General features: G+C 43.4%; 1 protein-coding gene across 8 annotated transcripts in view; it reads left to right on the top strand.

The window, feature by feature from the left end:
• The first annotated feature begins 5,343 nt into the window (after positions 1-5,343).
• The window catches only part of LOC144511899 (protein phosphatase 1 regulatory subunit 12B-like), a 317,939-nt gene continuing 297,126 nt past the window's right edge, over positions 5,344-26,156 (top strand). For 7 of the 8 annotated variants that reach the window (XM_078242333.1, XM_078242332.1, XM_078242335.1 and 4 more), the window contains exon 1: positions 5,366-5,404. In XM_078242333.1, coding sequence (XP_078098459.1) covers positions 5,381-5,404 — 24 coding nt within the window. In that variant the 5' untranslated portion in view covers positions 5,366-5,380. Of the gene's footprint in view, positions 5,405-26,156 lie in introns of all 8 variants that reach the window. The other variant, XM_078242334.1, reaches the window with a different exon arrangement.

Genomic DNA, 26,156 nt, shown 5'->3' with positions numbered 1-26,156 from the left:
TTATCGTGTAATGAACGCACATCCTTCACTTTCTTCTTTCTCCACCACTCCCCAATCATTTTCTGCTTGTGAAAATGCATTGCGTTTTTGGGTAATGCTTTTGCATTGTATGCATTTGATTGTACTGTATTTATGGGATGTGGGCATCGCTGCCTAAGCCAGCATTTATTGCCCATTCCTAGTTGCCCTTGCAAAAGTGGTGGTGAGCTGCTGCCTTGAACCATTGCAGTCCCTGAGGTACACGCACTGTGCTGTTCGGGAGGGAGTTCCAGCAATTTGAGTCAGAGACGGTGAAGGAACTTTCAAGTCAGGATGATGACTTGGAGGAGAACTTCCAGATGGTGGTGTCTCTAGGTATCTGCTGCCCTTGCCATAGATGGCAACAGTCGTGGGTTTGGAAGATGCTGCTTAAGGAACCTTGGTAAATTCCTGCAATGCATCTTGTCGATAGTACACACTGTTGCCACTGTTCGTTGGTGGTGGAGGGAGTGAATGTTTGTGGATGGGACACCAATCAAGTGGGCTGCTTTGTCCTGGATGATGTCAAGCCTCTTGAATATTGTTGGAGCTGCACTCATCGAGGCAAGTGGGAAATATTCCATCCCGCTCCTGACTTGTGCCTTGTAGATGACAGGCTTTGGGGAGTCAAGAGGTGAGTTACTTGCTGCAGGATTTGTAGCCTCTGACCTGCTCTTGCAGCCACAGTATGTATATGGTTAGTCCAGTTCAGTTTCTGGTCAATGGTAACCCCGCGGATTTTAATAGTGGGGGAATTCAGCAATGGCAATTGATTCCAGGGATGAAGGATGTGTCTTAAGAAGAGAGAGGTTGAGCAGTTTAGGTCTCGACTTGATGGAGTTTAGAAGAATGAGAGGATATCTAATTGAGGTGTATAAGATCAACAGGTTAGACATAAGAGCGGTTGTTTCCCCTTGTTGGACATTCTGGAACAAGAAGCCATAGTTTTAGGCTAAGGGGTTGCATATTTAAACCAGAAATGTGGAGGAATTACTTCACTCAAGGCGTGAATCTGTGGAATTCTCTATCCCAGAGTTCACTGATCACCGGAACACTAAACAAATGTAAGGCAGAGGTGGATGGGTTTTTAAATTAGTAGAGAGATGAAGGGGAGCAAGCAGGAAGGTGGATGTGAGGCCAGGATGAAATCAGCCATGATCGTATTGAATGGCAGAGTAAGCCCAAGGTGCTGAGTTGCTTGCTCTAGCTCCCAGTTCTTATGTAATGTCACTGAATGTTAAGGGACATTGGTTCAATTCTCTCTTGTTGGAGATGGCCATTTGTGTGGCGCGAATGTTACTTGCCACTGGTTAGCTCAAGCCTGGATCTTGTTCAGGTCTTGCTGCATTTGGGCATGGACAGCGTCAGTATTGCACAGAAGGGAAGTGCACTGATCAGGTATAATTATAGCAATGTTGGTGTGTCATAGTTTAAAACTAGGTTAAATGTGGTGTTTTAACTGCAACGTTGATTCAAGTGGTGATATTAGATATTCATTCAAAGGCCTTTATTGCACTTTCTGTTTGAATCTGTTGGCACTGTCTCTTTCATCTTTGTGTAAAACTGCTTCCCATTTTAATGTTTGAGATTCTGCCAAACTATTTCAAGGCTTTCATCAAAGCAAAATTTTAAAAGCTCTAAGGTTGAAAAACTAGTAATTTGGGAAACTTTAAAATGACTGAAAAGAGAGACATGCTGCTGAACCTTTTTCATCTTGCACTCATGGGCGGCACGGTAGCACAGTGGTTAGGACTGCTGCTTCACAGCTCCAGGGTCCCGGGTTCGATTCCCGGCTCGGGTCACTGTCTGTGTGGAGTTTGCACATTCTCCTCGTGTCTGCGTGGGTTTCCTCCGGGTGCTCCGGTTTCCTCCCACAGTCCAAAGATGTGCGGGTTAGGTTGATTGGCCAGGTTAAAAATTGCCCCTTAGTGTCCTGAGATGCATAGGTTAGAGGGATTAGTAGGTAAATATGTGGGGGTAGGGCCTGGGTGGGATTGTGGTCGGTGCAGACTCGATGGGCCGAATGGCCTCCTTCTGCACTGTAGGGTTTCTATGATTTCATCAGAATAAATGCAAGAATGGCAAATTTCAAACGATTACAACAACTTTTGCTACAGGAGGAACAGGTGCTGATTGGTTGGCAAATTAACTCTGGCTGAGGTGTTGTCTTGGAAAAAGTTATGGGCACTGAGTGGCTCTCCAAGATCTTGGGTAATTCAAAGAAAGGTGAAAGGCTTGAACAACGGCCTCCCGTATATGAATGTATGTCGCTTCTAGTGTGTGTAAATGAGCCGGGTTACGAGTCTGACTGATTAACTTCACTTGGTTAAAGAAGCTTTTCGCACATTCAGGATTGTTCAAATTCAGTTTGATCAATGGAATCATGTCGGTTAGCTCAATTGGCTGGATGGCTGGCTCGTGATGCAGAACGATGCCAACAGCGTGGGTTCAATTCCTGCCTTCTCAGCTTTTCTCCTCGCCTGAGGTGTGGTGATTCTCAGGTTTAAATCACCACCAGTCAGCTCTCCTCCTCAAAGGGGAAAGCAGCCTATGGGTAATCTGGGACTATGGCGACTTTACATATTGTTTTGATTCTGCAAATGTGGGCTGGTTCAGTTTGGTCTGTGTTGTGCTTATTATGAACAACCGAAGTAACGTGCTGTTTGATCACCCTGTTGCTGGGGTGTATACCTTGCACATGTGTTATCGCACTGGCATTGAAATTCATACCTGACGTTTGGACTGATGTCAACATTCTGTTACTGGAAAATACCACTTGCCTAGCCATGATTGTAGCAGTCTGACATGGCTTGTTGTTCAAATTAAAATAGAGTTCTTACAACGCTGAAGAAGGCCATTCGGCCCTTTAAGCCTGCACCGACGACAATGCCATCCAGGCCCGAACCCCACATATTTATTTACCCTGCTGGACCACCTGATACTAGTGGCAATTTAGCATGGCCAATCTACCTAAGCCACACACCTTGGAGCTGTGGAGGAAACCAAAGCACCCGGAGGAAACCCATGCAGATGCAGGGAGAATGTACAAACTCCACAAGACAGTCACCTGAGGCCGGAATTGACCCTAGGTTCCTGGTGCTGTGCGGCAGCAGTGCTAACCACTGTGTCACCCCCCTCCCTCCCCCCCAAAAAATTTGGCATCTCCTTGTCGGGGAATTGAACTCCAGTCTCCCACGTGACAGGCGATAATACTAACGACGAGGAAATGCAAAATTCTTGAGATACTTTTACTTTCTGGATGTAAACCGGACAATTTTAATGTTATGCTCTGCAGCAACTCATCAGTGCTCATTCGACAGCACCTTCCAAACCTGTGACCTTCCCACCTAAAAGGACAAGGGCAGCAGATGCGTGGGAACATCACTATTTGCAAATTCTTTTCCAAGCCACACACCATCCTGACTTGGAACTATATCGCCATTCCTTCACTGTGACTGGGTAAGATTCCTGGAACTCTTCCTAAACAGTGCTGTGTGTGTACCAATACCACGTAGACTGCAGTGGTTCAAGAAGACAACTCACTTGGGGGGCAATTACGAATGGTCAGTAAAGGCTGGCCTCGTCACATATTCTGCGATCGAATAAACAAATGGGAGGTGTGACGTTACTGACTTTGGTCGTGTCAATGGAAAAGCATATCTTGTTTAAAAGGCATGCAATTTGTAAACGAGGAGCTTGGGTGTTCTGGTACAGGAACGCAAAGTTAAGCTGCAAGTACAGCAAGCAATTGGGAAGAGTTGGCCTTTATTGTAAGGCATTGGAAGACAAGAATGAAGAAGTTTTGCTACAATTGAACAGGACTTTAGTGAGACCATGCTTGGAATACTGTGTGCAGATTTTGTCTCCATATTTAATACTTGTATCAGAAGCAGTATAGCAAATGTTTCCTGAAATGTAAGGGCTGTCCTGTGATGGGAAGCTGAGCTAATTGGGTCTGCATTCTCTGGAGTTCAGAAGAATGAGAGGTGATCTCATTGAAACATAACAAGAAGGGACTTGTCAGGGTCAACATTGCAAGGTTGTTTCTTTTGCATGGTCTAAAATATGGCACAGTCACGGGATATAAGGGTTGATCATTGAGGACAGACATGCAAAGTTTCTTCACTCAGTGTTGTGAATCTTTGCAATTCTCTACCCCAGAATTGTAGATGTTCCGTCAGCGAACATATATAAGGCTGGAATAGACAGATTTTTGGTGTCTCGGAATCAAGGGGTTTGGGGAGTGGGCAAAGTGGAGTTGAAGCTGTTACAAATTAGCCATGATTGTGTTGAATGACGAGCCATTTAGTCTGTTGCTGTTCCTATTTTTTTATGTTCAGCCTTTGAAGCCTAAACTTAGGTTCACAGTTTATTATTTTAATTGAATATCTTTTTGGCATTTTTGTCATAATTGCATAAATAGTACTTTTTGATGCCTAATTCATTTTAATTGTCAGCAAAAATGTTTCTTCTTTCATCTTTTGGACCACAAAAAAAAATCACTTCTGATTACCAGTATTGACTGTGCAACAAGTTGCTATGAACCCATAAGCCTCCAGAACCGGGCTAAGAAAATTTAGACGTGTTGACAGTGGCAGCATATTTTTAAACTTGGCCACATGCCATCCAAAGATCATTTGGCATGGGTACACCTAACTACCCATGTCGATTGCTGATTTGAGCATGAGCTACACTGAGGAAATGGTGAACATCTATCCTATTCAGCCTCCTGATCTTGTTTTTTTAAAAAAACAACTGGAATTCGGAAATAAAAATAGAGAACACTTAATATGAAGCTGGTTGTTGATAATCTGCAACAATTGAAACAGAAACATGCTTGGTTTAAAAAGGGGGAAAGAACCAACCTATACCTTGAATACAAAAGTGTTAGACCTCATTACGAGGTGATGCAGAGGCAAAAAATGTAAATTACTGATTGCTGAAGCACATGAAAGGCCAACACAAAGTAATTGGAAATTTAAAGTGGAGGCAATTTAAGATCAAGTTGCTGAATCAGTATCTTAAATGATCATGTAAAAATATCTGTTTTGCTGATGCAAGAACTCGCACAAGAATTATTCTGCAAATTCCATGTATAAAATGCCAATTTTTTTCAATTGACAGTGGCAGTCAGTGGTAATAGATTGCCTTTTTCTTGTTCTGCTGTTATGTAGTGAGTCTTATTGCATTTTTTATGAATATTGACAAGTCTCGTAACATTGGATTGCAGCAATTTAGATTTGGTTTTATAGGAGTATTTGTTATTTAGATCCTGATGCTAACTTATTTTCCTTGAAGGCTGTGGCTGCAATTAACGTACGATCCAAAGTTTTTGGAATTCAAGAAATTTTGCGTTTGGCAAATGCATGAAAATTTTCAGCTCCAGGTGAGAAATAGGCAGCAGAAATCGACATTTTTGTTCGTTAATACTCCTAACATTCTCTTGCAACTTTTTATAGTGATGCAAAACTGAAAGAACTTAGTGATGAATGGAGGTAGCTTAGTATAATGTATGGCCTCTGATCAAGATCCTTGTTTGATTGGGGCTGTGAAGCTGCTGCTGGTTATTTGTGATGTGGAGATGCCGGCGTTGGACTGGGGTAAACACAGTAAGAAGTTTAACAACACCAGGTTAAAGTCCAACAGGTTTATTTGGTAGCAAAGGCTTTTGCTACCAAATAAACCTGTTGGACTTTAACCTGGTGTTGTTAAGCTGGTTATTTGCACAAGCTTGTCTTCAGCAACTCTGGACTAAAACTGTCTTGCTCTTGGATAACAATCAAATAACTCTAATTTAATGCATATATGATGGTGTTGAGAAAAGAATATTGGCCATGATAGCTGGCTGCAATTCCTCACACTCTGCCATAGGACAGTTCTAGTATCTACCTTGTTAGCCTCTTCTAATGTCTCAATCGATGGGTGGCAAGATTTCAGAAATACAACATTGCTGCAGCTGTATACTGGATTGTCAGTCCAGTTTTGTGGGTATGGCTCCTGGAGTGAACTTGTACCCAGAATCTTTTGTGTGAGAAACATGAAATGCTACTAATTGTGATAATGGGTTTTCAGTGCTGAAGAATTACGGAATGGCAGAATTGGAATGATACAGGGAGGCCATTTGGCCCATCATGTCTGCACAAGCTCTCCAACTGAGCATCATGACTTAGTGCCATTCCCCTGCCTTTTCCCCGTACCTCTGTACATTGTTTCTATTCAATAATCATTTAATGCCCTCTTGAATGCCTCGATTGAACCTGTATCCACCACACTTGCAGGCAGTGCATTCCAGACCCAGACCACTCTTAGTGTGAAAATGTTTAGCCTTGCATCGCACTTGCTTCTTTTGCAAATTACTTTAAACCATCTTCTTGATCCTTTTACCAGCGGGGGCGGTTTTTCCCTATCTACTCGGTCCAGTCCCCTCATGATTTTGAGCTTCCCTATTAAATCTCCTCAGTCTTCTGCCCAACCTATCCAACTTCGATGTTGTGGCTATTTCAGAGACATGGATAGAGCAGGGGCAGGAATGGATGCTGCAGGTCCCGGGGTTCAAATGTTTTAGTCGAAGTAGGGAAGGAGGTAGAAGAGGGGGAGGGGTAGCATTATTGGTCAGAGATTGTATCACAGTGTCAGAGAGGAGGTTTGATGAGGACTTATCTGTTGAGGTAGTATGGGCGGAGATTAGAAATAGGAGAGGAGAGGTCACCCTGTTGGGAGTCTTTTATAGACCTCCTAAAAGTTCTAGAGAGGTTGAGGAAAGGATTGCGGAGTCAATCCTGCTTAGGAGTGAAAGTAATAGGGCAATTGTTATGGGGGATTTTAACTTGACTAATATTGACTGGAATTGTTATAGCTCTAGCTCGTTAGAGGGGTCAGTTTTTGTTCAAAGCGTGCAGGAAGGTTTTTTGACTCAGTATGTAGACAGGCCAACTAGAGGTGAGGCTATATTGGATCTGGTGCTGGGAAATGAGCCAGACCAGGTGCTAGACTTGGAAGTTGGTGTGCATTTTGGTGATAGTGACCACAATTCGGTTACGTTCACCTTAGTGATGGAAAGGGATAGGCATGAACCTCGGGCCAGTGGTTTTAGCTGGGGAAGGGTAATTATGAGGCTATTAGGAGAGAATTAGGAAACATAGGTTGGACTAGGAGATTACAGGGACTGGGAACGTCCGACATGTGGAGTTTTTTCAAGGAGCAGCTACTGCGAGTCTGTGATAGGTATGTCCCTGTCAGGCAAGGAGGAATTGGTAGGGCTAGGGAACCGTGGTGCACCAAAAAAGTTTCTTTGTTGGTTAAAAAGAAAAAGGAGGCTTATGTTCGGATGATAAGTGAGCACTCGGGTAGTGCACTAGAAAGCTTTAGATTGGCTAAGAGGGAGTTGAAGAGCGAGCTTAGAAGGGCTAAAAGGGGACATGAGAAGACTTTGGCGGATAGGGTTAAAGAGAATCCTAAGGCGTTCTATAGGTATGTCAAGAACAGAAGGTTGGTTAGGGCAAGTTTAGGGCCAGTTATAGATGGCAGAGGGAAGTTATGTGTGGAACCGGAGGAGATTGGTGAAGCATTGAACCAATATTTCTCTTCGGTGTTCACGCAAGGGGACATGAATATAGCTGAGGAGGACACTGGGTTGCAAGGGAGTAGAATAGACAGTATTACAGTTGATAAGGAGGATGTGCAGGATATTCTGGAGGGTCTGAAAATAGATAAATCCCCTGGTCCGGATGGGATTTATCCAAGGATTCTCTGGGAGGCAAGAGAAGTGATTGCAGAGCCTCTGGCTCTGATCTTCAGGTCGTCGTTGGCCTCTGGTATAGTACCAGAAGATTGGAGGTTAGCGAATGTTGTCCCATTGTTTAAGAAGGGGAACAGAGACTTCCCCGGGAATTATAGACCGGTGAGTCTCACTTCTGTTGTCGGCAAGATGTTGGAAAAAATTATAAGGGATAGGATTTATAGTTATTTGGAGAGTAATGAATTGATAGGTGATAGTCAGCATGGTTTTGTGGCAGGTAGGTCGTGCCTTACTAACCTTATTGAGTTTTTTGAGAAAGTGACCAAGGAGGTGGATGGGGGCAAGGCAGTGGACGTGGTATATATGGATTTTAGTAAGGCGTTTGATAAGGTTCACCATGGTAGGCTTCTGCAGAAAATGCAGATGTATGGGATTGGGGGTGATCTAGGAAATTGGATCAGGAATTGGCTAGCGGATAGGAAACAGAGGGTGGTGGTTGATAGTAAATATTCATCATGGAGTGCGGTTACAAGTGGTGTACCTCAGGGATCTGTTTTGGGGCCACTGCTGTTTGTAATATTTATTAATGATCTGGATGAGGGTATAGTTGGGTGGATTAGCAAATTTGCTGATGACACCAAAGTCGGTGGTGTGGTAGACAGTGAGGAAGGGTGTCGTAGTTTGCAGGAAGACTTAGACAGGTTGCAAAGTTGGGCCGAGAGGTGGCGGATGGAGTTTAATGCGGAGAAGTGTGAGGTAATTCACTTTGGTAGGAATAACAGATGTGTTGAGTATAGGGCTAACGGGAGGACTTTGAATAGTGTGGAGGAGCAGAGGGATCTAGGTGTATGTGTGCATAGATCCCTGAAAGTTGGGAATCAAGTAGATAAGGTTGTTAAGAAGGCATATGGTGTCTTGGCGTTTATTGGTAGGGGGATTGAATTTAGGAGTCGTAGCGTTATGTTGCAACTGTACACAACTCTGGTGCGGCCGCACTTGGAGTACTGTGTGCAGTTCTGGTCCCCACATTACAGGAAGGATGTGGAGGCTTTGGAGAGGGTGCAGAGGAGGTTTACCAGGATGTTGCCTGGTATGGAGGGGAGATCCTATGAGGAGAGGCTGAGGGATTTGGGATTGTTTTCGCTGGAAAGGCGGCGGCTAAGAGGGGATCTTATTGAAACATATAAGATGATTAGAGGTTTAGATAGGGTGGATAGTGATAGCCTTTTTCCTCTGATGGAGAAATCCAGCACGAGGGGGCATGGCTTTAAATTGAGGGGGGGTAGTTATAGAACCGATGTCAGGGGTAGGTTCTTTACCCAGAGGGTGGTGAGGGATTGGAATGCCCTGCCAGCATCAGTAGTAAATGCGCCTAGTTTGGGGGCGTTTAAGAGATCCGTAGATAGGTTCATGGACGAAAAGAAATTGGTTTAGGTTGGAGGGTCACAGTTTTTTTTTTAACTGGTCGGTGCAACGTCGTGGGCCGAAGGGCCTGTTCTGCGCTGTAATGTTCTATGTTCTATGTTCTATAACTGAAGTTTCTCATTCTTGAAGCCATTCTTGTGAACCTCCGCTTCTCACTCTCCAATGTGCTCACATCCTTTATATAATGTGGCAGCTTTCCTACACCTGAAGTCAAACTGACTGGTCTGTAGTTGTCAACTTTATCCTTGTACCCTTTTTTTTTGGACAAGGGTGTACCATTCCAGTTCTCCAATCCTCTCACCACCTCTGTATTTGAGGAATACTGAAAGGTCATCACTAGCGCATCTGCAGTTTCTGCACTCACTTTCCTCAGCATCCTTGGATGCATCTCATCCAGTCCTGATACCTAATCAATTTTAAGATAGTCTTTTTAACATTACCTCCTTATATGCTTATCGAAGATGATGTTGGGATTCCCTTTTATGTTGCCTGTTTATGTCAACTTAATAGTAGGGATCTGTGAACACACAGAATTCATTACACAGCAAATGCTATGATTATGTTATCGGACTAATAAAAGCCTGGACTAATGATCCAGAGACAGAAGTTCAAATTCTGGAATAAAAAGCTAGTATCAGTCATGGTCACCTCAAAACTTCTGGATTGTCACAAAAATCCATCTTGTTCACTAATACCATTGAAGGAAGGAGATCAGCCATCCTTGGCGTGGACCTACAGTGATGTGGTTGGCTTTCAAATGCCCCCTTAAAGCCACTCAGTTAGTTGCATTCAAGAAGGTGGTTCAACTTCTCAAGGGCAATCAGGAATGGGCATTATATACTGGCTTTGCCAGAAATACCCTCATCTTGTCAACGATTGAAATAAAATCTGCAGAAAGTTCTTGGAAAACACACTCCAGTGTAATTTCCATTTCTATTAACTTTAAACAAAAGTTCTAAATTGCAGATGGTAAATAATTGAGGTTTTAGAACAAAGGTTTACCTTGTTCCCAAACTAATCAAGTGCCCTGACGCTCAATGGTTATTTTTAACATCCAGTCCTGCCCTTCCTTGAGCTCAATCTCGGTTATTGCGCCGCAACATCATATTTCCAAAATGCAATCTGCATCTGTCACTCCCGAATCTTTTTTCCAGACTCTGTGCATTCACGGACATGCAGAGTAATCCTGATTTAGGTCTTTCAGCAGTTCTGTGACACCCTTGACCCTGGTATCAGGGAGACAACATATCATCCTGGAGTCATGTCTATGGCCACAGAGACAACTGTCTGCTGCTCTAACTAATGGATTCCCTACAACTATTGTTCCTCCCTCCTTCTTCGTCTCCTGTATAGCGGACATTATTTGCAGTTACGCATATAGTGTGTGAAAACTCCTGATTTAAGATTGAAGAAGCACATGGGGGAACACCATATTATTCAGATCACAAAGGGATTCATTTTGTAACACTACCCTCATTGTCCCATTGGTAGAATGGTAAAGATTCAAACTGCTTCAGAGTACCTAAGACTGCAGAACCTGAGAGAAAATCTGAAGACCCTGAACTTGTAACAAGCTGGTGTCATTTTTTAAATTTCCCATTCACCCACTTTTTCCTGCATCCCAATGTTTTCTGCTTCAGTGTTCCAACTGAGATAAATTCATGCAGTGTCTTGAATGTCTATTTAAATAAACCAGTTTTGTGGAACTGTAACTTCGTTTGTTGTGTAATAACTGACTTCAAAAGTACACTGATATTTTTCAGGTATTAAAATGTAGCATCACAAATTTTGATTAACTTGACTACCTCAAGGAATTGTGACATTTTTTGGCTGATCAGTTGAAAGTCATGATGTGGAGATGTCGGTGTTGGACTGGGGTAAGCACAGTAAGAAGTCTCTCAACACCAGGTTAAAGTCCAACAGGATTGGAGGATAGCAAATGTGGTCCCGTTATTTAAGAAGGGTAGGAAGGATAACCCGGGTAATTATAGGCCGGTGAGCTTGACGTCCGTGGTGGGGAAGTTGTTGGAGAAGATTCTTAGAGATAGCATGTATGCGCATTTAGAAAGGAATAAACTCATTAACGATAGTCAGCATGGTTTTGTGAGAGGGAGGTCATGCCTCACTAACCTGGTGGTGTTTTTTGAAGAAGTGACCAGAATGGTTGACGAAGGAAGGGCCGTGGATGTTGTCTATATGGACTTTAGTAAAGCGTTTGACAAAGTCCCTCATGGTAGGCTAGTGAAAAAGGTTGGATCTCATGGGATAAAGGGGGAGGTGGCTAGATGGGTGGAGAACTGGCTTGGTCATAGAAAGAAGTTTAACAACACCAGGTTAAAGTCGAACAGGTTTATTTGGTAGCAAAAGCCACACAAGCTTTCGGAGCTCTTAGCCCCTTCTTCAGGTGAGTGGGAATTCTGTTCACAAACAGAGCTTATAAAGACACAGACTCAATTTACATGAATAATGGTTGGAATGCAAATACTTACAACTAATCAAGTCTTTAAGAGACGAAACAATGTGAGTGGAGAGAGCATCAAGACAGGCTAAAAAGATGTGTATTGTCTCCAGACAAGACAGCCAGTGAAACTCTGCAGGTCCACGCAACTGTGGGAGTTACAAATAGTGTGACATGAACCCAATATCCCGGTTGAGGCCGTCCTCGTGTGTGCGGAACTTGGCTATCAGTTTCTGCTCAGCGACTCTGCGCTGTCGTGTGTCGCGAAGGCCGCCTTGGAGAACGCTTACCCGAATATCAGAGGCCGAATGCCCGTGACCGCTGAAGTGCTCCCCAACAGGAAGAGAACAGTCTTGCCTGGTGATTGTCGAGCGGTGTTCATTCATCCGTTGTCGTAGCGTCTGCATAGTTTCCCCAATGTACCATGCCTCGGGACATCCTTTCTTGCAGCGTATCAGGTAGACAACGTTGGCCGAATTGCAAGAGTATGTACCGTGTACCTGGTGGATGGTGTTCTCACGTGAGATGATGGCATCTGTGTCGATGATCCGGCACGTCTTGCAGAGGTTGCTGTGGCAGGGTTGTGTGGTGTCATGGTCACTGTTCTCCTGAAGGCTGGGTAGTTTGCTGCGGACAATGGTCTGTTTGAGGTTGTGCAGTTGTTTGAAGGCAAGAAGTGGGGGTGTGCGGATGGCCTTGGCGAGATGTTCGTCTTCATCAATCAGAAGACAAACACGGGACACCTCCAGACGCTGAAAGATGCCCTCATAAGAACAGGATATGGCGCTAGACTCATTGATCAACAGTTCCAACGCGCCACAGCGAAAAACCGCACCGACCTCCTCAGAAGACAAACACGGGACACAGTGGACAGAGTACCCTTCGTTGTCCAGTACTTCCCCGGAGCGGAGAAGCTACGGCATCTCCTCCGGAGCCTTCAACATGTCATTGATGAAGACGAACATCTCGCCAAGGCCATCCGCACACCCCCACTTCTTGCCTTCAAACAACCGCACAACCTCAAACAGACCATTGTCCGCAGCAAACTACCCAGCCTTCAGGAGAACAGTGACCATGACACCACACAACCCTGCCACAGCAACCTCTGCAAGACGTGCCGGATCATCGACGCAGATGCCATCATCTCACGTGAGAACACCATCCACCAGGTACACGGTACATACTCTTGCAATTCGGCCAACGTTGTCTACCTGATACGCTGCAAGAAAGGATGTCCCGAGGCATGGTACATTGGGGAAACTATGCAGACGCTGCGACAACGGATGAATGAACACCGCTCGACAATCACCAGGCAAGACTGTTCTCTTCCTGTTGGGGAGCACTTCAGCGGTCACGGGCATTCGGCCTCTGATATTCGGGTAAGCGTTCTCCAAGGCGGCCTTCGCGACACACGACAGCGCAGAGTCGCTGAGCAGAAACTGATAGCCAAGTTCCGCACACACGAGGACGGCCTCAACCGGGATATTGGGTTCATGTCACACTATTTGTAACTCCCACAGTTGCGTGGACCTGCAGAGTTTCACTGGCTGTCTTGTCTGGAGACAATACACATCTTTTTAGCCTGTCTTGATGCTCTCTCCACTCACATTGTTTTGTCTCTTAAAGACTTGATTAGTTGTAAGTGTTTGCATTCCAACCATTATTCATGTAAATTGAGTCTGTGTCTTTATAAGCTCTGTTTGTGAACAGAATTCCCACTCACCTGAAGAAGGGGCTAAGAGCTCCGAAAGCTTGTGTGGCTTTTGCTACCAAATAAACCTGTTGGACTTTAACCTGGTGTTGTTAAACTTCTTACTGTGTTTACCCCAGTCCAACGCCGGCATCTCCACATCTTGGTCATAGAAGACAGAGGGTGGTAGTGGAAGGGTCTTTTTCCGGCTGGAGGCCTGTGACTAGTGGTGTTCCGCAGGGCTCTGTCTTGGGACCTCTGCTGTTTGTGATTTATATAAATGATCTGGAAGAAGGAGTAACTGGGGTGATCAGTAAGTTTGCGGACGACACAAAACTGGCAGGACTTGCAGATAGTGAGGAACATTGTCAGAGGCTACAGAAGGATATAGATAGGCTGGAAATTTGGGCAAAGAAATGGCAGATGGAGTTCAATCCAGATAAATGCGAAGTGATGCATTTTGGTGGGAATAGTGTAGGGAGGAGCTACACGATAAATGGAAGAACCATAAAGGGTGTAGAGAAGCAGAGGGACCTGGGTGTGCAAGTCCACAGATCTTTGAAGGTGACGTCACAGGTGGAGAAGGTGGTGAAGAAGGCATATGGCATGCTTGCCTTTATAGGACGGGGCATAGAGTATAAAAGTTGGGGTCTGATGTTGCAGATGTATAGAACGTTGGTTCGGCCGCATTTGGAATACTGCGTCCAGTTCTGGTCGCCACACTACCAGAAGGACGTGGAGGCTTTGGAGAGAGTACAGAGGAGGTTTACCAGGATGTTGCCTGGTATGGAGGGGCTTGGTTATGAGGAGAGATTGGGGAAACTGGGGTTGTTCTCCTTGGAAAGACGGAGGATGAGGGGAGACTTAATAGAGGTGTATAAAATTATGAAAGGCATAGATAGGGTGAACGGTGGGAAGCTTTTCCCCGGGTCGGTGGTGACGTTCACGAGGGGTCATAGGTTCAAGGTGAAGGGGGGGAGGTTTAACACAGATATCAGAAGGACATATTTTACACAGAGGGTCGTGGGGGCCTGGAATGTGTTGCCGGGCAAGGTGGTGGAGGCGGACACACTGGGAACGTTTAAGACTTATCTAGACAGCTATATGAACGGAGTGGGAATGGAGGGATACAAAAGAGTGGTCTAGTTTGGACCAGGGAGCGGCGCAGGCTAATTGTTCTTTGTTTCTCGTTTCAAGGCTTCATTCTATGATCATCTTGCTGGTGCCAGTACAGAGCGAGACTGCGGATAGTTGGGAACCTGTCTCGGGGGCAGGGAATTCAGATGGTGTTCGTAAAGCAGAAGTGGAAATGAATAGGGTTGGGAAGCATTTTCTGATCAGGGCCAGTGTGATCTCCTGGACTCGTTTCGATCGCCTCAGGGGGTCGGAGAGGAATTTCCCAGATTTCTTTTTCCCCATATTGGCCCTGGGGTTTTCACTCTGGGTTTTCGCCTCTCCCTGGAGATCACATGGTCTGGAATGGGGGGGTGGGGGTGAGTTAATAGGTTGTGATGAACAAAGCATCGTAGCTGTGAGGGACAGCTCGGTGGATAGGATATTAGGATGTAGATAGGCTGGAAAATTGGGCGGGGATCCTGGATTCAGGATTCAATCCGGACCGGGGAGCGGCGCGGGCTTGGAGGGCCGAAGGGCCTGTTCCTGTGCTGTATTGTTCTTTGTTCATTTGGTAGCACAAGCCACAAGCTTTCGGAGCGCTGCTCCTTCATCAGTTGAAAGTGATCAGCTGTGTTCTACATTGTATCTAAATCAAAAACCTGTGTCACAGACCAGAAGAGATTGGTTATTCTTGGTTCCTTAATTAGGTATGTGCAAATGAGCTATTCTTCTATATGACCTGTTATTCTAATTGTAACCTGTCAATTGAATAAGCAAATTACTGATTTTAAATGCTGTAGCATCCAAATTGTTTTTCTTTTGCAGTTTTCAGTCATCAGTTATTTTCTGATTGCTGTTGTGTGATACCTTGGGTCCTTGTGTCTATTTATAGCAATGGGCATTATTGAGCAGTTACTGAGAAATGTTTGGTCAAGTAAATAACACTGCTATCTGCAGAGATGCATTGTATCTGTCTTGAAATCTTTGCACGCAGTTTCAGTTGTGCATAAAATGTGAATGTTTTCCTACAGACCTGTTTAGTAAAGGTGTTTTTTGTTTATAGAGGTTAAATTGTGTTTGCAGAATGATAATTCTAATTAGTTCAGAGTATTGTGGCTATGTTGATACTTTGAATCAAACCATATTGGAGCAACTAATATCACAATTACGAAGTTGGTATAATAGAACATAGAACATAGAACATAGAAAGCCACAGCACAAACAGGCCCTTCGGCCCACAAGTTGCGCCGATCACATCCCCACCTCTAGGCCTATCTATAGCCCTCAATCCCATTAAATCCCATGTACTCATCCAGAAGTCTCTTAAAAGACCCCAACGAGTTTGCCTCCACCACCACCGACGTCAGCCGATTCCACTCACCCACCACCCTCTGAGTGAAAAACTTACCCCTGACATCTCCTCTGTACCTACCCCCCAGCACCTTAAACCTGTGTCCTCTCGTAGCAACCATTTCAGCCCTTGGAAATAGCCTCTGGGAGTCTACCCTATCCAGACCTCTCAACATCTTGTAAACCTCTATCAGGTCACCTCTCATCCTTCGTCTCTCCAGGGAGAAGAGACCAAGCTCCCTCAACCTATCCTCATAAGGCATGCCCCCCAATCCAGGCAACATCCTTGTAAATCTCCTCTGCACCCTTTCAATGGCTTCAACATCTTTCCTGTAATGAGGTGACCAGAACTGCGCGCAGTACTCCAAGTGGGGTCTAACCAGGGTCCTATAAAGCTGCAGCATTATCTCCCGACTCCTAAACTCAATCCCTCGATTAATGAAGGCCAGTACGCCGTACGCCTTCTTGACCGCATCCTCCACTTGCGAGGCCGATTTAAGAGTCCTATGGACCCGGACCCCAAGGTCCTTCTGATCCTCTACACTGCTAAGAATGGTACCCTTCATATTATACTGCTGCTTCATCCCATTGGATCTGCCAAAATGGATCACCACACACTTATCCGGGTTGAAGTCCATCTGCCACTTCTCCGCCCAGTCTTGCATTCTATCTATGTCTCGCTGCAACTTCTGACATCCCTCCAAACTATCCACAACACCACCTACCTTGGTGTCGTCAGCAAACTTACCAACCCATCCCTCCACTTCCTCATCCAGGTCATTTATGAAAATGACAAACAGCAAGGGTCCCAGAACAGATCCCTGGGGCACTCCACTGGTCACTGACCTCCATGCAGAGAAAGACCCCTCCACAGCCACTCTCTGCCTTCTGCAGGCAAGCCAGTTCTGGATCCACAAGGCAACAGCCCCTTGGATCCCATGCCCTCTCACTTTCTCAAGAAGTCTTGCATGGGGGACCTTATCGAACGCCTTGCTGAAGTCCATATAGACCACATCCACCGCTCTTCCTTCGTCAATGTGTTTGGTCACATTTTCAAAGAACTCAACCAGGCTTGTAAGGCACGACCTGCCCTTGACAAAGCCGTGCTGACTACTTTTGATCATACTAAACTTCTCTAGATGATCATAAATCCTGTCTCTCAGGATCCTCTCCATCAACTTACCAACCACTGAGGTTAGACTCACCGGTCGGTAATTTCCCGGGCTGTCCCTGTTCCCTTTCTTGAATATAGGGACCACATCTGCAATCCTCCAATCCTCCGGAACCTCTCCCGTCTCCATCGACGATGCAAAGATCATCGCCAAAGGCTCCGCAATCTCCTCCCTCGCCTCCCACAGTAACCTGGGGTACATCCCATCCGGTCCCAGCGACTTACCAACCTTGATGCCATTCAATAGTTCCAACACATCCTCTTTCTTTATGTCCACATGCTCGATCCTTTCTGTCCACCGCAAACCAGCAGTACAACCACCCAGATCCCTTTCCACCGTGAATACCGAGGTAAAGTATTCATTAAGCAGCTCCGCCATTTCTAACGGTTCCGCACAAACTTTTCCCCCTTCACCTTTTAAGGGTCCTATGCCTTCACATCTCATCCTTTTACTCTTGACATATTTGTAGAAAGCCTTGGGATTCTCCTTAATCTTACCCGCCAAGGCCTTCTCATGACCCCTTCTCGCTCTCCTAATTTCCTTCTTAAGCTCCTTCCTACATCCCGTATACTCCTCTAAATCCTTAATACCTCCTAGCTCTCTGAACCTTCTGTACGCCTCTCTTTTCTTATTCACCAGGTTCATCACAACCTTCGTGCACCACGGTTCCCGTACCCTACCAACACCCCCCTGTCTCATCGGAACGTTGTCATGCAGAGCTCCAGACAAACATTCCTTGAAAATCCTCCACTTTCCTTCGGTACTTTTCCCCAAGAATGCCTCCTTCCAATTTACCCGTCTAATTTCCTCCCTGATGACACTGTATTTCCCTTTACTCCAGAGAAACACTTTCCTAGCCTGCCTGATCCTATCTCTTTCCAATGCTATCGTGAAGGAGATAGAATTATGATCGCTATCCCCAAGATGCTCACCCACTGAGAGATCCTCCACCTGTCCAGGTTCATTAGCCAGCACCAGATCAAGTACAGCCTCTCCTCTAGTAGGCTTATCCACATACTGTGTCAGGAAACTCTCCTGGACACACCTAACAAACTCCTCTCCATCCAAACCCCTAGCCCTAGGGATATTCCAATCTATGTTTGGGAAATTAAAATCTCCCATCACGACAACTCTGTTATTCCTACATCTCTCCAGGATCTGTTTCCCCATCTGCTCCTCAACATCTCTGTTACTATTGGGCGGCCTATAGAAAACACCCAGCAACGTTACCGACCCCTTCCTGTTCCTCACCTCCACCCACAGAGACTCCGTAGTCAATCCCTCCACGGCGTCCACCTTCTCTACAGCCGTGACACTTTCCAGGATCTTTGTTGCAAAATATGAGACTTGCATCCAAATTATTGTTAGTTTGCACTTCACTGGAGAAGACATGCTGAAGTTGTAGGGTTTCATGTGATTGTTATTTTAATTTAAGATGAAGAATATAATCTGAATCAGATACCATAAATTAAGATACAAAGTATCCATGCCTATAGCAGAGTAAGGATGGGCTTTGTTTCAATAGTTTAGATTATACATCTACTGCTGTACTTCTGCACATAGTTACATCAGCTATCTTTAACCTCTGAACTGATTCAAAAACTGCTATAGCTTGTGCTTGATAGAAACCTGGTTAAGCCTCATTTAACCTAACTTCATACTATTAAATTGTTTTCGAGAAGGTGTTTAAATTCGAACACTGATCTTGAGGTTAGAGTGTTTTTCACCACACACTAACAGATACTCAAAATGCTTTTTTGATTTTTTGCTGTGAGGTTTCTCTCGCTCATTTTTCTTCACATACTTTGTGAGGCTGATAGATATCTCTCTCAGGCGAGAGCTGGACATTTAAAGGGCCCATTTGCCAAATTTCTTGACACTGAATTTGTTTATTTTTTTGCTTGACTGCGTTGTTAGTAATTCCTGCCAATTGAGCTCTCTAATTGAGGCCCGTTCACAAATTTTTGAGGTGTGCTTCATTGTTAAGAATTCCTTCTTGTTTAATTTGAGTTGTACACCTGATAAATATTGTTTTATTTGCCAGGTATGTAATTTTTCGAGCATTTGATCACAGGACACTCCATTAAATGTTCATATGAGATGCTGAAAGTGCATTTTGAACTCTTGTAAATCCTCTTTCATAATTTTAAATATGATTTAATTGGACACCTTTAAATCAAAACTGTATTGCTCGAACGCTGTTTACCAGGATCAGAAATTTCCTTGGAACTGGGTGAATGTGCACTTGCTTTAAAATTCATTGCTTTATTTTTGAATTCTGAAGTTCGTTGGATTTGAGCTAGTTAGATTTTTTTTTCAGCTTTTCCAGGGAGTATTAAAATGTTGATTCTGCCAAATTGTCACTAGTTAGCTTTGTTTTGGTTGCCACTCTGTAGCCAGACCATCTACACCAGAGCTGTTTATGCTGCTGTATTGTGTAGCACCAATGTGCTGAGATTTTTATGTAGAAGTGAAGGATAACCAGAACTTGCTGAAGCAGGGCATTTTGCCAATTAGATTTTTGTTTCCTGTGATTTATGTGGCAAAACATTTTTTTGAGCTCAAAGTTGATGAAAGTCATGCTGATAGGGTGGCGAGGACTTCTGGGACCTTGGTGAATGGAGGGACCAGCAGTGTACCTCTTTGGGAGTGTTCTAAAATGCCATCAAAATGTATTTTGTAATATGTGATTCACCAATTGGTATTTTAAGCTGTACACATTTCACTGGTCATGAGGGAGGAAAGTCTACTCTACTTATTACGTCAGTAATCCATATTAGAGGTATGACAAAGCATAGGTGTATATTTCCTCATCTCTTATTGGCTGCACATGATGCAGGAAAAGGTTGAAATATTAATTGACAATTTCAATAGAGAAGTGAGTGCCAGATATCAGACGTTAGTCTTGCATTGTAATAATCAATTTATAACCAAAAACCAAACTTTTCTTTGCAGATTCATAAATGAGCAAAATAAGAAGTATTGCAACATCTGTATTAAAATATATTTGTCTAAAATTGCATCATCAATGTCAGCTAATATTCGTTAGATTTGCCCATATGCATTTGTGTTTACATTTTCTATGACGTGTTGCTGAAAGTGAGAGCTGATAGAGATACAGTGAGAAACACAGGAATCTGGGACCTGATTGAGGGTGAGCAACACTTTAACCAATCAGATTTAAGAATTGTGAAATTAACAGATCAAGTACTTAGAAAGTGTAAATGAGAGGGTGAAACAAATCCAGTAGGGAAAGAAGAATTGAGAGGAATGAAGACATGGAATGGCAAAGGTCAACATTTTTTTAAACGTGTGAATTGTCAAACATCAATTTTGATGTTTTAACAGTTGGACTCTGAAGGAATGAGACTTCACAATTGGTAATTCTTTTAATTCCTTCAGATGCTGTGCGAGTTCAGATGATGTGCAAGTCACTGAAAAAGTTAACATTTCTTGTCAATCCCCAATTGGCCTTGAAGGTGATCGTGGGTTGCAATCAAGAACCACTGCAGTTTGGTGTAGGTACACAATGCTGTTCGTGAGGCAGTTTGACCAACTGACAGTGAAGGAATGATACAGTTCCAAGTCAGGATTGTGAGTTGGGCAAGAAACTTGCTGATGGTGGGGTTCCTTTGAGTCTGCTGCTCTTGTCCTTCCAGGTGGTAGAGGTTGCAAGTTTGGCAGTTGCTCTCAGTGGAGGCTTGGTGAGTTGTTGGAGTGCGTTTTTTGTACAATACACACTGCTGCCAATGTGCATCAGTGGTGGAGGGAGTGAATGTTTAAGTTGGTGGATGGGGTGCTGATGAAGTGGGTCCCTTTGGCCGAAGGATGTTGAGCTCATCTGAAAAGTTGATGGGCTGTAACTGACGCTTAGCCTGTTGTTAAGAGGATGCTTGGATGCTGACAAAAGTTGATTTTCAATGATGAGTAACTGCCATACAGATTCAACGTACAACATATATTAGTAGTGAGACAAACAACTTTTTTTCCTAAAATGACACAATTTGGGCATCACCATTTGGATATTTGTGTTTAAGCACTCATGCTGAAAATTGTCATGCTATTTACACCAAATAGTGTCATTTTGACAGGAAAATCTGGGCCCTTGGTACAGTGGTCATCATTTATCAGGACCTTGTACAGAAAAGAGCGAAGTGTGCACCAAGCTATTTTTCTGAAGCCAGTCTTGATTACATGGTGACCCTTCCAATAACATTTTGCTAAACAATCCTCCAATTTTCTTGAAAGACTTTATGACCGTGGGCTCGAGCTGTCCAGGCTTTCAATATGTAATGGACTGTTTTCCTCCAGTCTGCTCCCACCGATTCTCTAGCTTTTTCAAAGATACCAGATTGTTGACTTGTGAAGTACGATGCTTTTGCCATTGTACAAATCCAACTTTAGTGTGAATCTGAGCTATTTTATATCTGTGCTAATCTTAAAAGTATAATTCAGTACCAAAGTCTGAACTGACAGCAAAATGAGGCAAATTACTCCATTTTGTTTTGTTATCTAAATGGGTTGTAATATATAGGCTTTGAGCTTTATTTGCATTGTGGCTGCATGTCAGTGAAAAATGTTGATTCTGCCAATGCTGTTACGAGCCAGATTTGTTTTGGTTGCCACTCTGTAGCCAGGCCATCTACACCAGAGCTGTTCATGCTGCTGTATTGTGTAGCACCAATGTGCTGAGATTTTTATGTAGAAGTGAAGGATAACCAGAACTTGCTGAATTCTCACACAGCAGTTGTAGTGTGGATGAATGCGCAAAACTATGCATCTTTGTCATTTTAGTATCTTCAGATTATGAACTTTTTGAAGAAGTCTTTTTAATCTTTTTGGGGGTTCCTGTGTTTTATTAGTCTATGTAGAAATATGTTTGGTTCATTGTAAATGCTAAACTATTTTTAGTTCATCAATGATTGTGAGAACCTTGTGGGGTGGGTGGGGGGAGAGGATGAGAAAATTACCCTTGCTGTCGGCATGAAAGGCTTCATGTACTGAGAGTAGCAAAACAAATATAGAAGGTTGCACATGTTTTGTGATGTCATAAAATGAACTTTTATTCAGAAAATATCTGATTTTATTAAAAGCAGTAATGTTTTGCTTCTTGAAGTAGTTCTGTTACAATGTTAAACATAACTGGAGTAGTGATAAGCCCCACATCATAACTTGTATGGATTTGTGCAGGACGTGTTAGTTAGTTTTGACTTATGTCGGAGGCGCCATGTCTCAGGTGAGGCCCCATTTGCCCTTTCAGCTGGAAACAAAGTGATGGGATCCATTTTATCTACCTTAGTTTCATCTTTCATGTTATAGACCGTGGCTTCATCTTTTGTGTTATGGACCAGATATGAAATATTTAATTAACAGTTCGGTTGATCGACTGCTAGCAGCTTTTTAAAGAGACACCCAATCTTGGTTTGGAGAGTGGTTGACTTCAATGTAACTATTCTGAATGTAGTTCATATTTATGATACAATTTTAGACAAATATCTTTTAATACAGCTGTTGCAATACTACTTAATTTGCTCATTTATGAATCTGCAAAGAAAAGTTTGGTTTTTGCACCTAGAAGATTTCTTCTCGGTTGTACCTCATGGAAGAAATCTATGGGGGTCCCCAGAGCCTTGTGGCAGAAAGTCAGCTTGAATAGTTATCTTTGAAAAAGCTAGAGAATCGGTGGGAGCAGACTGGGGGAAAACAGTCCATTACATGTTGAAAGCCTGGACAGCTCGAGCCCACGGTAATAAAGTCTTTGAAGAAAATTGGAGGATTGTTTAGCAAAATGTTATTGGAAGGGTCACCATGTAATTTGTACTACTTGGAATAGTTGGAATAACAGGGTGAACTTTGGAGGGGCTGTGTCACACCTTTTGAGTTGTTTTCAGGAAAACATTTTGTATGATAGGAGTTCTCCTATCACTTGAGAGAGGGGGGCTGGGAAAAGTTTAAAAAGGAGAACTGTGTTTATGGCATAAGTTAGTGTTAAGCGTGGTGCTTGCGTTATTCAATCCTTGATATGGAATAAAGTTTGTGCTGTTACAAAAGAACAAAGAACAGTACAGCACAGGAAACAGGCCCTTCGGCCCTCCAAGCCTGTGCCGCTCCATGGTCCAACGAGACCAATCGTTTGTATCCCTCCATTCCCAGGCTGCTCATGTGACTATCCAGGTAAGTCTTAAATGATGTCAGCGTGCCTGCCTCCACCACCCTACTTGGCAGCGCATTCCAGGCCCCCACCACCCTCTGTGTACAAAACGTCCCTCTGATGTCTGAGTTATACTTCGCCCCTCTCACCTTGAGCCCGTGACCCCTCGTGATCGTCACCTCCGACCTGGGAAAAAGCTTCCCACTGTTCACCCTATCTATACCCTTCATAATCTTGTACACCTCTATTAGATCTCCCCTCATTCTCCGTCTTTCCAGGGAGAACAACCCCAGTTTACCCAATCTCTCCTCATAGCCAAGACCCTCCATACCAGGCAACATCCTGGTAAACCTTCTCTGCACTCTCTCTAACACCTCCACGTCCTTCTGGTAGTGCGGCGACCAGAATTGGACGCCGCACATGGGTTATTTGCTGAATGTTAAGGTTTCTTCAATCATTTAACGATCCTTAACAAGATCTTGACACTTTCTGCATATTTATTCAATGATTGTAATTGGAAGTAAAATTTTCTAAGATGTGGGAAAATGCAAATGACTATAAAGTAACAACTTTAATGTTGGCTCTCCCTATAAAAAGGCAACTTTTGGATACTTCAATTTGAGGAATAAATTTGGAATGTGGGTACCAGTAACTTAACTATTATGTTTCATTTGAAGTTATATTTTTACTTCACAATCACTTGTATTTTACAAAATGTCTCACTTTTCTCTTAGGTAGTTTGCTGATGTTGCTTCATTCACAGTTGAGGTGCAACCTATTTCATAGCTGTGTGACCAATTGTATATCTTGTTGACCTGATGTGTTTGCTCCAAAATGATTCCTCTGAGACCCCAGCCTTTTCAGAAATGGAAGGAGCCTCCTGTTGTGTAGTACTGGTCCACTTTTATCATCCTGTCTAGAACTATTACAATGTGATGCTATTATGGTTAGGAATTTGTATTTGCACAACTAATGGATGTTAAATGCTCACTTGAAATGATGCCAATTGTACTTTGAGATGTTTTGAGGCTGCGGAGGGGAAGAGCTGAAGGTCAACATTGGAATTAAAATAGCTTGTCTGATGTATTCTGTAAATACATGACACTGCTTGTGCAAAAAATCATATTTCCCCATTTTGAATTGTATAGCATTTAATGTAATTGATACTATTTTCTGGATGAATAGCAACCTAAATATAAAAGTCAATTCTTTAAAGCATCTTGAATGCTTTGATCCTTTGCAACATGAGAAGTGACTGATCGGGCTAGTATTTTCGCAAAAATAATGACAGAAACCAAATGCAGCAAAGTCAGAATCTAACAAGATGGGTAATATTTCATGCAGCGATTTCCAGAATTTACACTTCCTTTATAAATTTTAACGTGTACATGCTTCTTTTTCTGAACAACCATGACAGATTGCAATCAACTGTCCATTTTTGTGGCACAAGTCATGGGATGGAACGAGTGATGCACTTCCTCTTAAACCTGTTTGACATCTGTTACTACAAAATATGCTCACTCTTAATATGGATAGCATATTTTATTAAACTGCATTATGTGCTGAAATCACTAAATTTAGTGTCCTGCGTTAGGCAATGTTAAGAAATAGATACAGTTTTAAGTGATTTATATTTATTTGTGTCGTGGACAAAACCTATAGCTTTAAGTTGTAGCTTAATTTATATTTGTGTAGTTGTGTGTTAAGGAAACTTGGTTTTACTTTCACTTTAAATGATGCCTGCATTTTAATGAGAATTTTAGAACTCGAAAGCAAACACAGGATATTAAAAAACTCGGGTATTAAAAAACTAGGCTATTTGAGGAGAAACCTATTCACTGAGTAGTGACCCTGTGGAACTCTCTATCACAGGCTGTGGAAGCCAGGTTACTAAATGTATTTAAGAAAGAAATAGGTTTCTAGGCACGACAGATGCCAAGGGGTATGAGGAAAGCGTGGGAGTACGGTGTTGAGATAAACGATCAGCTGTGATCATATTGAATGGGCTGAATGGCATTCTCATATTTGCTATGTTTCTTTGGAATATAATGTGGTAAAATAGGGACTTGTCTACTTGAGCAGGAACGAGTGGTGTATTATTTAAACAGAGAAGTTGCAGGACTCTACAGTGCAGAGGAATCTAGATGCCTGGTACAAGAATCACGAAACATTAGTTGGCAGAAAAAGCAATTGATTAAATGTTGTTTATCATGAGGAGAATGGAATATAAAAGTAGGGAAGTTTTTCTACAGTTGTACAGCGTTTGGTGAGACCACAAGTTTTTTAAATAATTTTATTTATTAATGTCACAAGTAGGCTTGCATTAACACCACAATGAAGTTACTGTGAAAATCCCCTAGTTACCACACTCCAGCGCCTGTTCAGGTACACTGAGGGAGAATTTAGTCAATGCACCTGACCAGCATGCCTTTCGGACTGCTGGAGGAAACCCACGCAGACACGGGGAGGATGTGCAGACTCCGCACAGATAGTGACCCAAGCTGGGAATCGAACCTGGGTCCCTAGTGCTGTGAGGCAGCAGTGCTTGCCACTGTGCTGCCATCGAGCAGCCCCATCTGGTGTATTGTGTGCAGTTTTGATTTCCCTTGCTTAGGATATAATTGCATCAGAAGCAGTTAAGGGAAGGTTCACTTGACTGATGCTTAGGGGTTATCTTATGGGCCTCTATATCATTGGAATTTATGAGAATTAGAGATTAAATTGAAACCTATGAGATCCTGAGAGGACTTCATAGGGTGGATGCTGAAGGATGTTTTCCCTTGTGGGGAAAACTAGAATTAGGGGGCACATTTTAAAAGTAAGGCGTCTCCCTTTAAGCTAGAGCAGAATATAACTTTTTCTCTGAGGGTTGTTAGTCTGTGCACTTCTCTTGCTAAAGAGCAGTCGGGCTGAAGCTAGTCATGAAGACCTGCCTCAATCTTGCCCGTCGCCTGAGGCATGGTGATCCTCAGGTTAAATCACCACCAGTCACAGCTTATGGCCATTTGGTGACTTTGCCTTTACTGTTACTGAATGTT

Source organism: Mustelus asterias, chromosome 25 (genome assembly GCF_964213995.1).
Source record: "Mustelus asterias chromosome 25, sMusAst1.hap1.1, whole genome shotgun sequence".
Taxonomy (NCBI): Eukaryota; Metazoa; Chordata; class Chondrichthyes; order Carcharhiniformes; family Triakidae; genus Mustelus; species Mustelus asterias.
The sequence above is the reverse complement of the archived record's forward strand: the minus strand, read 5'-3'. Positions and strand labels throughout refer to the sequence as shown.